Genomic DNA, 13412 nt, shown 5'->3' with positions numbered 1-13412 from the left:
AATGTCACCTAATTTTTTTTTTTTTTGGCAACACAGGACTGAAAAGCCATTTTATTTCCACAGTCTTAGGATTAATAAAATTATTTTTGGAATTGATCTTGGAGGTAGGGGACCATAATATTAATAATACCTCACCATTTCCCACACAGACACAAAGCAAATGCACAACACAACACCAGACATACCGAATGTCATCTAATCTTTATGGGCATCATTCTTCTGTTCCTGTGTAAGAAACATTTACCTACCCTGAAGGCAAGAAGATGTTTCACATTTTTTTCTATAGGTTTTATTGTTTTAGTATACACATTTAGATCTACCCCTTGGAATTGATTTTTTGTGTTATTGTGTGAGGGAGGATTAAGTTTTTTTTTTTTTTCCATATTAACCCAGCATCATTTATTTTAAAAGTACATCTTTACCCTAGGGATTTTTCACCTTTGTCATATACTGAATTCCATATGTCTTGGGTCTAAATTTGGACTTTATTCTATTCTATTGGTCTGTTTGTTCACACACCATGCCACAGTGTTTAAATTATAAATCAGAGGCTTTATAATAAGTTTCAATGTCTGGATGGACTAGTTCCCCCTCATGGTTTTTCTTTTTAAGTGTTTTTCTAGGTATTCTTGTATGCATGTGTGTGTGCGGGGAGGGAGGTATATGTACTTGTCTATTATCTTGTCCAACTCCATAAAATTAGCTTGTTGGTATTTTTATTGGCTTTGCCTTGAATTTATAACTTATAAATTAACTTGGGGGAATTAATATCTCTATAATGTTGTCATCTTATCCAAGAACAGGGGATGTCTCCCAATTAGTTCAAGTCTACTTTAGTGTATGTCAGGAATGTTTAAGAATTTGCTTTGTAAAAGTTTTCTACATTCTTGTTAGGTTTTCCCTAAGTATTTAATATTACATTGTAAATTAAATTTTCTCTACCATTATGTTTTCTCTTCACAGTTTCTGTATATGAGAGCTATTAATTTTGTATCTTGATTTTATAATTTGATACTTCACTGAATTCTTTCATTTTTTGAGTTCATTTTATTATTTATTTTCTGGGATATTCCAGGTATACTACCGTATCATCTGCAAACTGAGTGAGCTTTGCTTGTTTATCAACTCTTATGCCTCTTATTGTTTTTGATTGTCTGATTGCATTGGCTAGTACCTCTAGTATGATAATAGAGGGCATTCTTGCCTTGTTCTAGAGGTAATGCCCCTATTGTTTTTCCATTCATTAAGATAAATGTTCTTTAGAACTAAGGTGTACAGTTGACCCTTGAACAACGTGGGGGTTAGGGACACCGACCCTCTACACAGAAAATCCATGTATAACTTTACTGTTTGCCCTCCATATCCATGGTTCCACATCCAAGGATTCAGTTGCAGATTATATAGTATTGTAGTACATAATTTTTGAGAAAAAAAAAATCCATGTATAAGTGGACCCATGCAGTTCAAACCTATGTTGTTCAGGGGTCAACTGTGTATTTTATCATATTGAGAAGGTATCCTGTGTTCTTGAATGTTTTACTATGAATGGGTATTGTATTTTGTGCAAGTTTTTCTGAAGATCAATGAGGAGGATTGTGATTCTCTTCCTCTGATTTATCAATATAGTATATGATATTAATAAATTTCTCAATACTCAACAGATTTTGTGTCCCTAGAATGAATTTTATTGGCCATGGTATATTATTTTCTTAATGTGTTATTGGATTCTGTTTGCTAGTATTTTGTTTAGAATTTTGCATTGGTATTCATGAATAATTGATGTGTGGTTTCTTAGTAGTGTCTGTCTGGTTTGGGTATTAGTATTATGGCTGCTTCATGAGAGGAATTAGGAATTTTTGCCTCCTTTTCAATGCTCTGGAATAATTTGTACAGCATTAAGACTATGTGGTTTTTAGAAGATTTGGTAGAATTCTTTGTGAAACCATCGGGGTGGAGTGCTTTTTAGTGGTTTGTTTTCTTAGGAACTTTATTTCTTTAATGGAAATTAGTCTGTTTTAAGCTTTCTAACCTGAATGGAGTCAGCACTGGTAATCTGTATTTTCCTAGGAAATTGTTCATTTAACATAGAGGTCAGCAAAGTGGTTATATGATTTTAAAAATATTTTTTGATTCAATGGTCATCACCTCTTATTTTTTCTATATTTGCTTTCTCATTTCGTGCATCAAATAAGCTAGTGGTTTATTTGTTTTTTTGAAAAAAATGGAATTAATTTCTTCTTATTACTTATTTATTTAGGCCGTACCGGGTCTTAGTTGCAGCATGCAGGATCTTTAGTTGTGACATGCGGACTTCTTAGTTGCGGCATGCAGGTGAGATCTTAGTTCCCCGACCAGGGATCGAACCTGGGCCCCCTGCAATGGGAGTGTGGAATCTTACCCACTGGACCACCAGGGAAGTCTCTTCCTCATTAATTTCTGCTTTTATCTCCACTACTTCCTTATGCTTTCTTTTGGTTTATTTTTCTTTTTCTAGGTTTTTTTTTTCTTAATAGTAATTAATTTATTCTTAATCTTTCATTTCATTCACAAGTGTTTTGTGCAGTGAATTTTCCTCTGCTCACTGATTTGAATGCATCCCATGGATTCTAATATGTAGTTTTGATTATCATCATTTCTTTACAATTCTGTAATTTCAGTTTGTATTTTTACTTTCACTTAGGAGTTAATAAGGTTTTTAAATATCCAGGTATAGGGCTTCTCTGGTGGCGCAGTGGTTGAGAGTCCGCCTGCCGATGCAGGGGACACGGGTTCGTGCCCTGGTCCGGGAGGATCCCACGTGCCACAGAGCGACTGGGCCCGTGAGCCGTGGCCGCTGAGCCTGCGTGTCCAGAGCCTGTGCTCCGCAACGGGAGAGGCCACAGCAGTGAGAGGCCCGCGTACCACAAAAAAAAAAAAAAGTATCCAGGTACAAGAACCCTTTTTGTTTTTGTTAGTAAAGTCTAGGTTTATTTTATGTTGGTTATTCTGCAATTTGAATATAATATGCTTAGATGTAGGCTTTTTTTTTTCCTTTTTTCTATTGATCCCGTTTGTATTGATGATCTCCTAGTTTCCTGTATCTGTGGTGGTTTGCTATCTGTCATTAATTTTGGAAAATTCTCATCCGTTATTACTTCAAATATTCTGTTCTTTTCTCTTATTCTTCTCCTTCTGGTATTCCCATTATATGCATTTACACCTTTTGTAAATTGTCCTGCAGTTCTTGGATATTGTTTTTCTTTTCATATTTTTCTTTGCATTTCAGTTTTGAAAGTTTCACTGCTGTATCTTCAAGCTCACTGATCATTCTTTCTTCAGCCACATCCAGTCTATTGAGCCCATCCTTTGATAGCATTCTTCATTTCTGATATAGTGTTTTTTATTTTTAGCATTTCCTTTGATTCTTTCTTTTTTTAATTTAAATTTTAATTTATTTATTTTTGGCTGTGTTGGGTCTTCGTTGCTGTGCGCGGGCTTTCTCTAGTTGCGGCGAGCGGGGGCTACTCTTCGTTGCAGTGCATGGGCTTCTCATTGCGGTGGCTTCTCTTGCTGCGGAGCACAGGCTCTAGGTGCGCGGGCTTCAGTAGTTGTGGCATGCAGCCTCAGTAGTTGCACAGGCTCTAGAGTGCAGGCTCAGTAGTTGTGGAGCATGGGCTTAGCTATTCCACGGCATGTGGGATCTTCCCGGACCATGGCTTGCACCCGTGTCCCCGCATTGGCAGGCAGATTCTTAACCACTGAGCCACCAGGGAAGTCCTTGATTCTTTCTTAAAGTTTCCATATCTCTGCTTACATTACCCATTTGTTCTTACATATTCCCTTTATCCATTAGAACCCATAACATATTAACCACAGTTAATTAAAATTCCCAGTCTGGTAATTCCAAAATCTCTGCCATAACTGAGTCTGGTTCTGATGCTTGCTTTCTTGTTTTAGACTGTTTCTTTTCTTTTTTCCTTGCCTTTTAATACGGCTTGCAGTTTTTTTGTTGAAATCTTGACATGATGTGTTGGGTAAAGTGAACCGCAGTAGATAGTCCTTTAATGTGCCTAATATTTTTCTAGCTAGAAGTTAGCCTATGTTTGCTGATTGTGTAGCTATTGTGTCAGAGGCTAAAGTATCCTCCAGTGTCCTTATTTTTATCTTCCCTGTTCTTGGGTTCTTCTAGAGACTCTTTTTTAAATTTTATTTATTTACTTATTTTTGCAGCCTCTCAAATTTATTTGGGTTTGTTTAACTTTAATTTTTATCTTTTGGCCATGCTGTGCGGCTTGTGGGATCTCAGTTCCCTGACCAGGGATTGAACCCCGGGCTGCAGGAGTGAAAGCCTGGAATCCTAACCACTAGGCCACCAGGGAACTCCCTAGAGACTCTTTAAATAGGAGCTTAAGACTAGCAATTCTTTAAACTCTAGTCCTTTGTTCTACACGAGCCCAGGAAAATCCTTTCCCTTCAGTTTAAGCTACGTGCATTCCTTTATATTTGTCTTTAGCCCACTGCTACTTTTATGAATTCAGAATAAAAGCTGATTTTTTTTAAAAGTACTCAGTTACGCCTTGAGAATCTAAGTAGATAAATAAATCTGCTTCCTAAAGACAAGTTCCAGCCTCAGGCCTTTGACAATCCTTCTGACTTAATATTTGTGATATCTAAAAAAGTTTCTCTACCTTACCCAAGAAGAAGGCAGATTTGAATACTGTAACATAGGTTAACTGCCGTCTTCTACACACCACTGTAAGTTAGTCATGCACCTGAGAAGACACAGGTGAAATAAGTCAACTTATCAGCTGGAAACTGGGACCATTTATTGAGTGCTGTCTGTTCAGCCTCACTTCATCTGTCAACTGCAGTACCTTTCATGCTGGTACCACCTGATAGATCAGTTGGGCTTATAGTGCATTATGTCAGGGGGGCAGGTCACAGGGCTTCCATCTTCCGTTTGTCTTCCTGAAGTCCCTGCACCCTGTCCACTTGCAGTGCTCCATGCAGGTCTTTGGGTGCTTGGTGGGGGGCAGTTGCACATCTGTGAGTGATGGTGGTGAGTGTTCTGCAGATCAAAAGTTTTCCTCAGCTCATTAGTGAAGAAATAGCAATTATTAACTGGCTCTTGCCTACATTTGAAAAAAAAATGTACCCTAGAGGCCAAGCCCAAGGGGAGAAGAGCACTTTCTCTCAGCATTGAGTAAAATATGACTCTTTCTTTAATTAGGAGCCCTGGGAACCCAGCACAGCTGCTCCCTCAACCCAGTTCCTCCATCATGTCAAGTAACAGGGCAGAAGGAAACTGAATTCCCATCGCCACCTAAGTGGCTCAGAGCTCTTGCATCTCATTGCACTGTTCTGCCAGTTCTTGGGACAGACGTGATACCTTACACAGTCTCTCTGGAGAGGACTTGTAATTATACTCCTACCCGGTCTTCTTGTCTCACTGTGGCTTTCAGTTGTTGGGGCCTCTCCAGCAGGAAGCAGCTCTGTCTTATGTAATGTTTGGGTAACTCCACTCCACTCAAGAGTTTCTCCTCTCTAGGGAACCAGTGAATATCAGTTAAGTGCCTTACACTGGACTAGACTTTGGGAAGAAAGACATGGTACTGTCCTTAAAGGAGTAAAGGTCTAGGAGGAGAGACAGATATAAACAACAAATGAGATAGTTAGTATGGCCTGGTAATCCATTAATGAGGCCCCGAGGAGGGATGCTGAACTTTGGGAGTTCAAGGAAAGCCATGTTGAAGAGATGATGCAAGCTACGTGTAGAAGGCTTATTTATAGTGTTCAGGATCAGATTTGAATAAGCATGTCAATCCTGAGTGCAAAGGCACAGAAAAACACATATAACATTCTCTGACATGTAAAAGGACAATCTTTGAAGTAGGAGATAAAGCTGAAGAGATAACATGGGACATTATGTAACACTTACACATGTACATCAGGACTTTATCAATCTCAATTTAAATGTTAGTTGAAGTTGATGGAAATCCATTGGCATTTGATGCGATTTGCTGCGTAGGAAGAACGGTAGCCTGTGCATGCTCCTTAGTAGAATGGAATGAAGGGGGCCTGTTCATATTTGCTGCATAATAAACTACCTCAAACACCGTGGTTTAAAACAACCACCATTTACTTCGTTTACACTTCCGTTGCTTGACAATTTGGGCTGTTCTTAGCTGGGCTTACCATGTGCTTGCAGTTGGCTGCTGGTTTGGTTACTTGCCCTTCACTCCGGTCTCATCCCCCAGTAGTCTAGATGGGGCCTGTACACATGAGGCCAGAGGGTTCCAGAAGAGCGCAAGCTCCACTCTGCAGGGTGCTTTTCAAGCCCCTGCATGTGTCATGTTTGCCTGCACCCCATTGCCCAGTGCAGTCACATGAGTCAGCCCAGTGTGGAAGGGTCCTCAGAATTACACAGAAGGGACATGGGTACAGGAAAGGGAAGTAATGGTACCTATTTTTACAGTTGCCACAAGGCCAGTGTTTATATTGCAAGAATTTCAAATGAGGGAGAATAGCTTTATATAGATACAATTGACATATAAGAAGCTGCACATTCTTAACATATACAATTTGATAAGTTTTGACCTATATGTACACTTGTGAAACCATTGTCACGGTCAAGGTGGTGATCCCCCCAAAGTGTCCTCATGTCCCTTTGTAAACCTTCCCCATCATCACCCAGGCAACCAATGAACAGATAAGATTCTTGTTCTCTGGCGCTTCGGTCACTAAGATTTGTTCATCTGTTTATTCAACAAATGTCCGTTGATGCTCTGTTCCAGACCTATGGCCTCCTTCTCCATGCAAGGACTCTTCTGTCTAGAGACCGGTATTTTAGGTCCGTTCTCTTTTGGGCCTTAGGAAAACTAGGGTCTAACCCTTACTTTTTTTTCCCCTTCATTTTCCTCTCATTGATTGTTCTGAGTCGTGGTAAATCAGTGGTTCTCATTCAAGAGTGATTTTGTCCCTAAGGGATATTTGGCAATATTTGGAGTTTTTTTTTTTTTTTTCTTGGCTGCGCTGTGCAGTTTTCAGGATCTTAGTTCCTTGACCAGGGTCTAGTCCTAACCACTGGACTGCCAGGGAATTCCCTATTATTTTGCTTTTTTTTTCTTAATTTATTTATTTTTGGCTGCGTTGGGTCTTTGTTGCTGCACACAACTAGAGAAATCTAGTTGTGGTGAGCAGGGGCTACTCTTCGTTGTGGTGCACAGGCTTCTCACTGCGGTGGCTTCTCTTGTTGCAGAGCACAGGCTCTAGGCGTGCGGGCTTCAGTAGTTGTGGCATGCAGGCTCTAGAGCGCAGGCTCAGTAGTTGTGGCACACCAGCTTAGTTGCTCCGTGGCATGTGGGATCTTCCCGGACCAGGGTTCGTACCCTTGTCCCCTGCACTGGCAGACGGATTCTTAACCGCTGCACCACCAGGGAAGACCTTTTTACTTTTTTGAATGGGATGTAAGAGTGGCGGAAGCTGCTGGCATGTGGTGGATAAGGCCACAGATGCTGCTAAACATCCTACAATGCGTAGGGCAGTACCCGTCCCCCCCTCCAAGAATTATGTGGCCCCAAATTTTAACAGTACCGAGGTTGAAAATCCCTGTGGTAGAATAATAATTTCTATACCTGCAACTAATTGAAAGATGGAGGACAGTCAGACACTGTTCAGGCTTATTAGGATGGTCCTATCTTGGCTTCATCTTACTCCAGTGCCCCAGGTCACCAGGGCCAGAGGTCCCATAGAATGGTTGGAAGCTAAGACATTGCACTGAATAAAGTGATTTTTTTTTTTCCCAGTAGCAATCAGTTTTTTTTTTTTTTTTTGCGGTACGCGGGCCTCTCACTCTTGTGGCCTCTCCCATCGCGGAGCACAGGCTCCGGATGTGCAGGCTCAGCAGCCATGGCTCACGGGCCTAGCCACTCCACGGCATGTGGGATCTTCCCGGACCAGGGCACGAACCCGTGTCCCCTGCATCGGCAGGCGGACTCTCAACTACTGCGCCACCAGGGAAGCCCAGCTATCAGTTTTTATCTCACACTCAGACCTCTCCTGGAGAAGAATGCAGCTGGGCAGAGCTTTGTGGGGTGCAGGATCCTGCCAATAGATATACCTCTTTTTGGCACAAGATGGGGGCACAAATATTGTGTTCATGAATATGGTATCCACTGCTTTTTCAAAATGTGTACATTTGATACTTAACACTGATTTTCTATAATCACCCCAGCAATTATTTACAAATGAAGAATCTGAGGCTGCTTAGAGACAGAGAGTAAATAATAAAGTTAGGATTCAAACATTGGAATCTGCCTGCATCCAGATCTTGTATTCAACAAGAGGGTTCCTCGTTCCTCAAGTCAACCCAAGACAGGTTTTAATTCTTTGCTCTCATTTCAAGAGAATCTCCCTATGGAGCTGAACCAGTATAAAGGATGCTCTGCCCTCCCAGTCCCCTGTTGTAGCGAGTCCTTGTTTGGAGCCATTTCCTGGTCCAATCCTTAGTCTCTAGATCCAGGAAAGTTCTCTCCTGGACTCTACAGATCTGATTTCCAGCACATGGTGCTCCTGGGGCGATTCAGAGGGCTGAGCCTTGCACAGGGCCCCCTCCTACATGACGTCCTCAGTGCCCTAAGTCAGAGCTCTGGGGATTCATTCAGCCTCATCTAAATCCATAGCCTGATCAACCCTCTCTAGTCAGCTTTTCTACCTGTTCTGCTGATAATGGATCCCTTTGTACCTTCACATGGTGAACATGGGCCCAGACAGCTCTCATGGATCTTGTGATGGATAACAATTATTGAGTGCTTGGGCTTCCCTGGTGGCACAGTGGTTGAGAGTCCGCCTGCTGATGCAGGGGACACGGTTTCGTGCCCCGGTCCGGGAAGATCCCACATGCCGCGGAGCGGCTGGGGCCGTGAGCCATGGCCGCTGAGCCTGCGCGTCTGGAGCCTGTGCTCCGGGATGGGAGAGGCCACAACAGTGAGAGGCCCGCGTACCGCAAAACAAACAAACAAACACAAAAAAACAATTATTGAGTGCTTATACCAGACACTGTTCTGGGCTCTCTTATGTGTACCATTTAATCCCCACCAGAACTCTTCAGGAAATATATTATGAGGCATAGAGGCACAGAGAAGTTAAGTAACTTGCATGAGGTTGCTCTCGTAGTGAATGATGGCAATATTAACCCAGAGCCCTCTTAGCCTTTATGTTCTGCCACTCCTCAAAATATGATAAGTGCTATGGAAACGAATGAATAGGAGGATGGTCTTCAGGGTGGGGCTCTCGGAAGAGCTGACAGTTTTGATTTGAAGCCCAACTTGTGAAAAGGAAGCAGGTGTGTGAAGATTTGGGGAAGCATGGGCCAGCCAAGGAAGACAGCGAGTAGATTGCTGTGGACCTTTATTCCAGATCAAATGGATTGACAAAGACCAGAATTTCCCTTCTCTTAAAGTAGACACTACAATGATTTTCCTAAAGAAGTTTCTTATTAAGTTTCTTATTATCCTCAGTATAAGTCAGTAGCCAACACCAAAGCAAGAATCAGTAAGTAAAATCTTATGGAGTGAGGGAGGTTGGTATGAGACGGTCCAAGTAATGGTTTTCAGACCAAGACCAGGGAAGAACATGGTCCAGTAGGCATGGTGCTAGAATAACCCGAGAGGGTTAAAAGATGAGCCAGTGTGTAAACTTTTGTCGTCACTCTTGTCCTCTTCTCCCCATCTGCATTCCTTGACTTGATTTCTCCTCCCATGATGCTTGTAGGACTCTATATCCTTGAAATAGTTTGTTTTCATGAGAAGTTTTGTTATTGGTTGGCCATTGGACATATATACACTACCAAACGTAAGGTAGATAGCTAGTGGGAAGCAGCCGCATAGCACAGGGAGATCAGCTTGGTGTTTTGTGACCGCTTGGAGGGGTGGGATAGGGAGGGTGGGAGGGAGGGAGGTGCAAGCGGGAAGAGATATGAGAATATATGTATATATATAACTGATTCATTTTGTTGTGAAGCTGAAACTAACATACCATTGTAAAGCAATTATACTCCAATAAAGATGTTAAAAAAAAAACTTTTTATTGGAGTATAGTTGATTTACAATGTTGTGTTGGTTTCAGGTGTACAGCAAAGTGAATTAGTTATACGTATATCCACTCTTTTTTAGATTTTTTTCCTATATAGAGTTGGCCATTCTTTCTTGGTGGACAGTGAACATTCTGGTGTGCTGCTTCAAGTTTGTCTTTGGCTCAGGAATGTTTTCTTCTAGTATATCATAAATGGTATTTCTTTTCTATGTCTTTAGGTAACATATTCAGGAACACCAATTATCAGCACTTGGGATCTCTGTTGCCTGCCCTTAACTTCCATTATCTCACTGAGAGTACGTTCCTCTAGTGAAAAGTCTCCTCAGAGCCCCCTTCAGTTCCTCAGACTGTAGATGAAGGGATTCAGCATGGGGGTGACTACCGTGTACATCCCCGAGGCTACTGAACCCTTTCTGGAGGATGGGCTGTTCCAGAAGAGAGGGAGACCCCAAGGCCTGCACCATAGAACAAGGAGATGACTGAGAGGTGAGACCCACAGGTGGAAAAGACTTTATACTTTCCACCAGTAGATGAAATGCCCATTATGGAGGAGATAAGAATAAGAGAAAAGGATCCCAGTCAGGGGAATAACAGCCAGCAGGCCAGTTACAAAATACAGCAGGATATCATTAACAAGGGCGTCGGAGCAGGTGAGCTTGAGAATCTGAGCAAGTTCACAGAAAAAGTGGGGGATTTCTGCCTCTTTGCAGAAGGACACCCTCAAAACCAAGCTTTGCAACAAAGAATATGTCAGGCAGATCAACCAATAAAGCAAAAGCAGGAGACCACAAAGGCAAGGATTCATGATGACCATGTAGTATAGGGGGTGACAGATGGCCACGAACCGATCATAGGCCATCACCGTCAGTGGCAAATTATCTAGCCCAGCAAAGATCATGAAAAAATCTGGGTAAGGCAGCCTTCATACGTGATGCCTTTGTTCTGCGTCTGGATGTTCACTAACATCTTGGGGACTGTGGTGGTGCTGAAACAGATGTCAGTGAAGGACAGGTTGGAGAGGAAGAAGTACATGGGGGAGTAGTGGTGGGAGTCTGAGATGATGGCCAGGATGGTGAGCAGGTTCCCTATAACACAGACCAGGTACATGGACAGGAACAGCCCAAAGAGGAGGGGCTGCAGGTCCATATCTTCCGAAAGGCTCAGAAGGATGAATTTTGAAATAGCTGTTGGGTTCCCTGTTTCCATATAACTTATGGAAATTGCCTGGAAAGAGGCAAGAATAATGTTCAAACAATGACAAAACAGGAATGTGCCATACATTTGAAACTCATTCACTTATGAAGTCTTATGTTTTATCTAGCATTTTCTAGACCAAGATCTCCTCAATAATACCCTCCCTTCCCTGCTTCGACCACTACTACCAGGAACACCTCTTTAAAAATGAATGTCCCACACCATGCAGGGGTGTCTTGCATCTTCCCTGACTCATGACTATTCCTTTACTGTGTAATTCCTGTGAAAGTACCAGCCTCGGTAACAACTCCTTTCTGCCTTGCCATTGTGGTCTCTTCAAGTTCCAGGGAAACGTAGAGAGAAAGAGATCATTGGGAGTTGCAGAATTTAATGATGTTTTATTACCCTCATGCCATTTGCCTTGAAATAATATCTTGAAGCAGACCATTCTCTGTCTCAGGTTTGACTCGGAGAAGGATATCGTGCAAAGATTTTATAGATAATTCCTCCATTATCATATTGTAACTTCTCCATTACTCTCCCAATTTGTCCCTCTGTCGTTGTCGTAATGATCAGTGTAGCATAATACACCCCAATTCCAAAGACCAAATCAGAACTCCCACCATACATTCTAATGGTGCCCTGCACGCTCGTGTTGCAGTTCTTTAAATTTCTTTAGGTTGAGAGAACTATGCCTTTTCTGTTTCATGTTAATTTTGTAACCTAAGCACTTAGTACAGTACTTGGTATATAATAGGTGCTCTACAAATATTTGTTGAATGAATGACAGAAATTATCAGGGTTTGTAGAGGCAATTCCCTATCATAAAATCTTTTTTTTTAATTAATTTTTGGCTGCATTGGGTCTTCGTTTCTGCACACGGGCTTTCTCTAGTTGCAGCAAGCGAGGGCTGCTCTTCGTTGTGGTGCGTGTTCTTCTCATTGCGGTGGCTTCTCGTTGCAGAGCACAGGCTCTAGGCACGCAGGCTTCAGTAGTTGTGGCACGTGGGCTCAGTAGTTATGGCTCATGGGCTTAGTTGCTCCACGGCATGTGGGATCTTCCCAGACCAGGGATCGAACCATGTCCCCTGCATTGGCAAGCGGATTCTTAACCACTGCACCACCAGGGAAGTCCCTATCATAAAATCTTTTAACCAAGAACAAAGAGACCACTTATCATGAAGCCTTTTCAATTGAAAATAAAGAGAATGAGAGCCTTCTACCTTTTATGTCCCTCCTTAAAATTAAAAAAAAAAGTCTTAATTTCTGTTTGAATATTACGTCTCTACCACAGGAGGGAATTTCTAAACTAAGAGACAGCTATCCTCAATTTCATATACATTTAAGAAAAAGTTCCTTCCTTTGAGTTGAAATATGTCTTTTTATAACTTACATGGTTTTAGTTCCTCTCTCTGAAGATCATTTCTCTTTGTCATTATAATATTTAGATATTTGTAGACATCTAAATGATTCTCTGCATCTCCTCATCTTCTATTTATTCCACAATTATTTGAGTGCCTACTGTATGCCAGGCAGTGGGTTAGAACTAAGTATAGAAAGGTAAGAGGCATGGGCTCTGCTTTCCTGTAGCATTGAGTGTTACGGTAATGTTGCTGCCTTTGACTCCTCTGAGGTAATTATTCTGATTAAGACTCTTATGATCCATCCACTCAAGGAAAGTGATTAGTAGTATTACCTGGTCATACTTAAGGAATATTAACTTAGTTGAAAAGTCAAGGAAGTTTGTAAAAGGAGATGAATGAGGACAGGCAACTTTTAAAACAGCGCAATGGACATAAGTACAGAAATATCAGTGGGACAGACTGGACAGTCATGAAACAGATATTAGCCAATATGAGAATTTAGTTTGTAATATAGATATATCACAACCCATAAAAGATAAATGATATAATAAATGGTGTTTAGAAAACATTTGAAAAATACCTCAAAATAAATACCTAATAGAAAAGAGAGTGGCAAAACTGAAATCAGAACACTATTAGAAATGAATACAAATAATGTATTTATATGACTTCATGAAGTGTTCAAGCTTCCTAAGTAGAAGAGCAGTGAAAGGAATCACAAAGGATTAGATGAGTAGTTTAAGAAACATTCAGTAGGGACTTCCCTGGTGGTCCAGAGGTTAAG

The 13412-nt window shown here is 41.4% G+C and overlaps 2 protein-coding genes across 2 annotated transcripts in view; one reads left to right on the top strand and one right to left on the bottom strand.

The window, feature by feature from the left end:
• The window catches only part of LOC132517524 (zinc finger protein 709-like), an 83324-nt gene that overhangs the window by 26923 nt on the left and 42989 nt on the right, over positions 1 to 13412 (top strand). The window lies entirely within an intron of this gene.
• LOC132517521 (olfactory receptor 7D4-like) lies at positions 10406 to 11277 on the bottom strand. Its single transcript, XM_060144895.1, is given in 4 exon segments — positions 10406 to 10494; positions 10497 to 10627; positions 10629 to 10977; positions 10980 to 11277. Coding segments are annotated over 4 exon segments (867 nt in total).

The sequence above is a fragment of the Lagenorhynchus albirostris genome, chromosome 3 (genome assembly GCF_949774975.1).
Source record: "Lagenorhynchus albirostris chromosome 3, mLagAlb1.1, whole genome shotgun sequence".
Lineage (NCBI taxonomy): Eukaryota > Metazoa > Chordata > Mammalia > Artiodactyla > Delphinidae > Lagenorhynchus > Lagenorhynchus albirostris.
The sequence above is the reverse complement of the archived record's forward strand: the minus strand, read 5'-3'. Positions and strand labels throughout refer to the sequence as shown.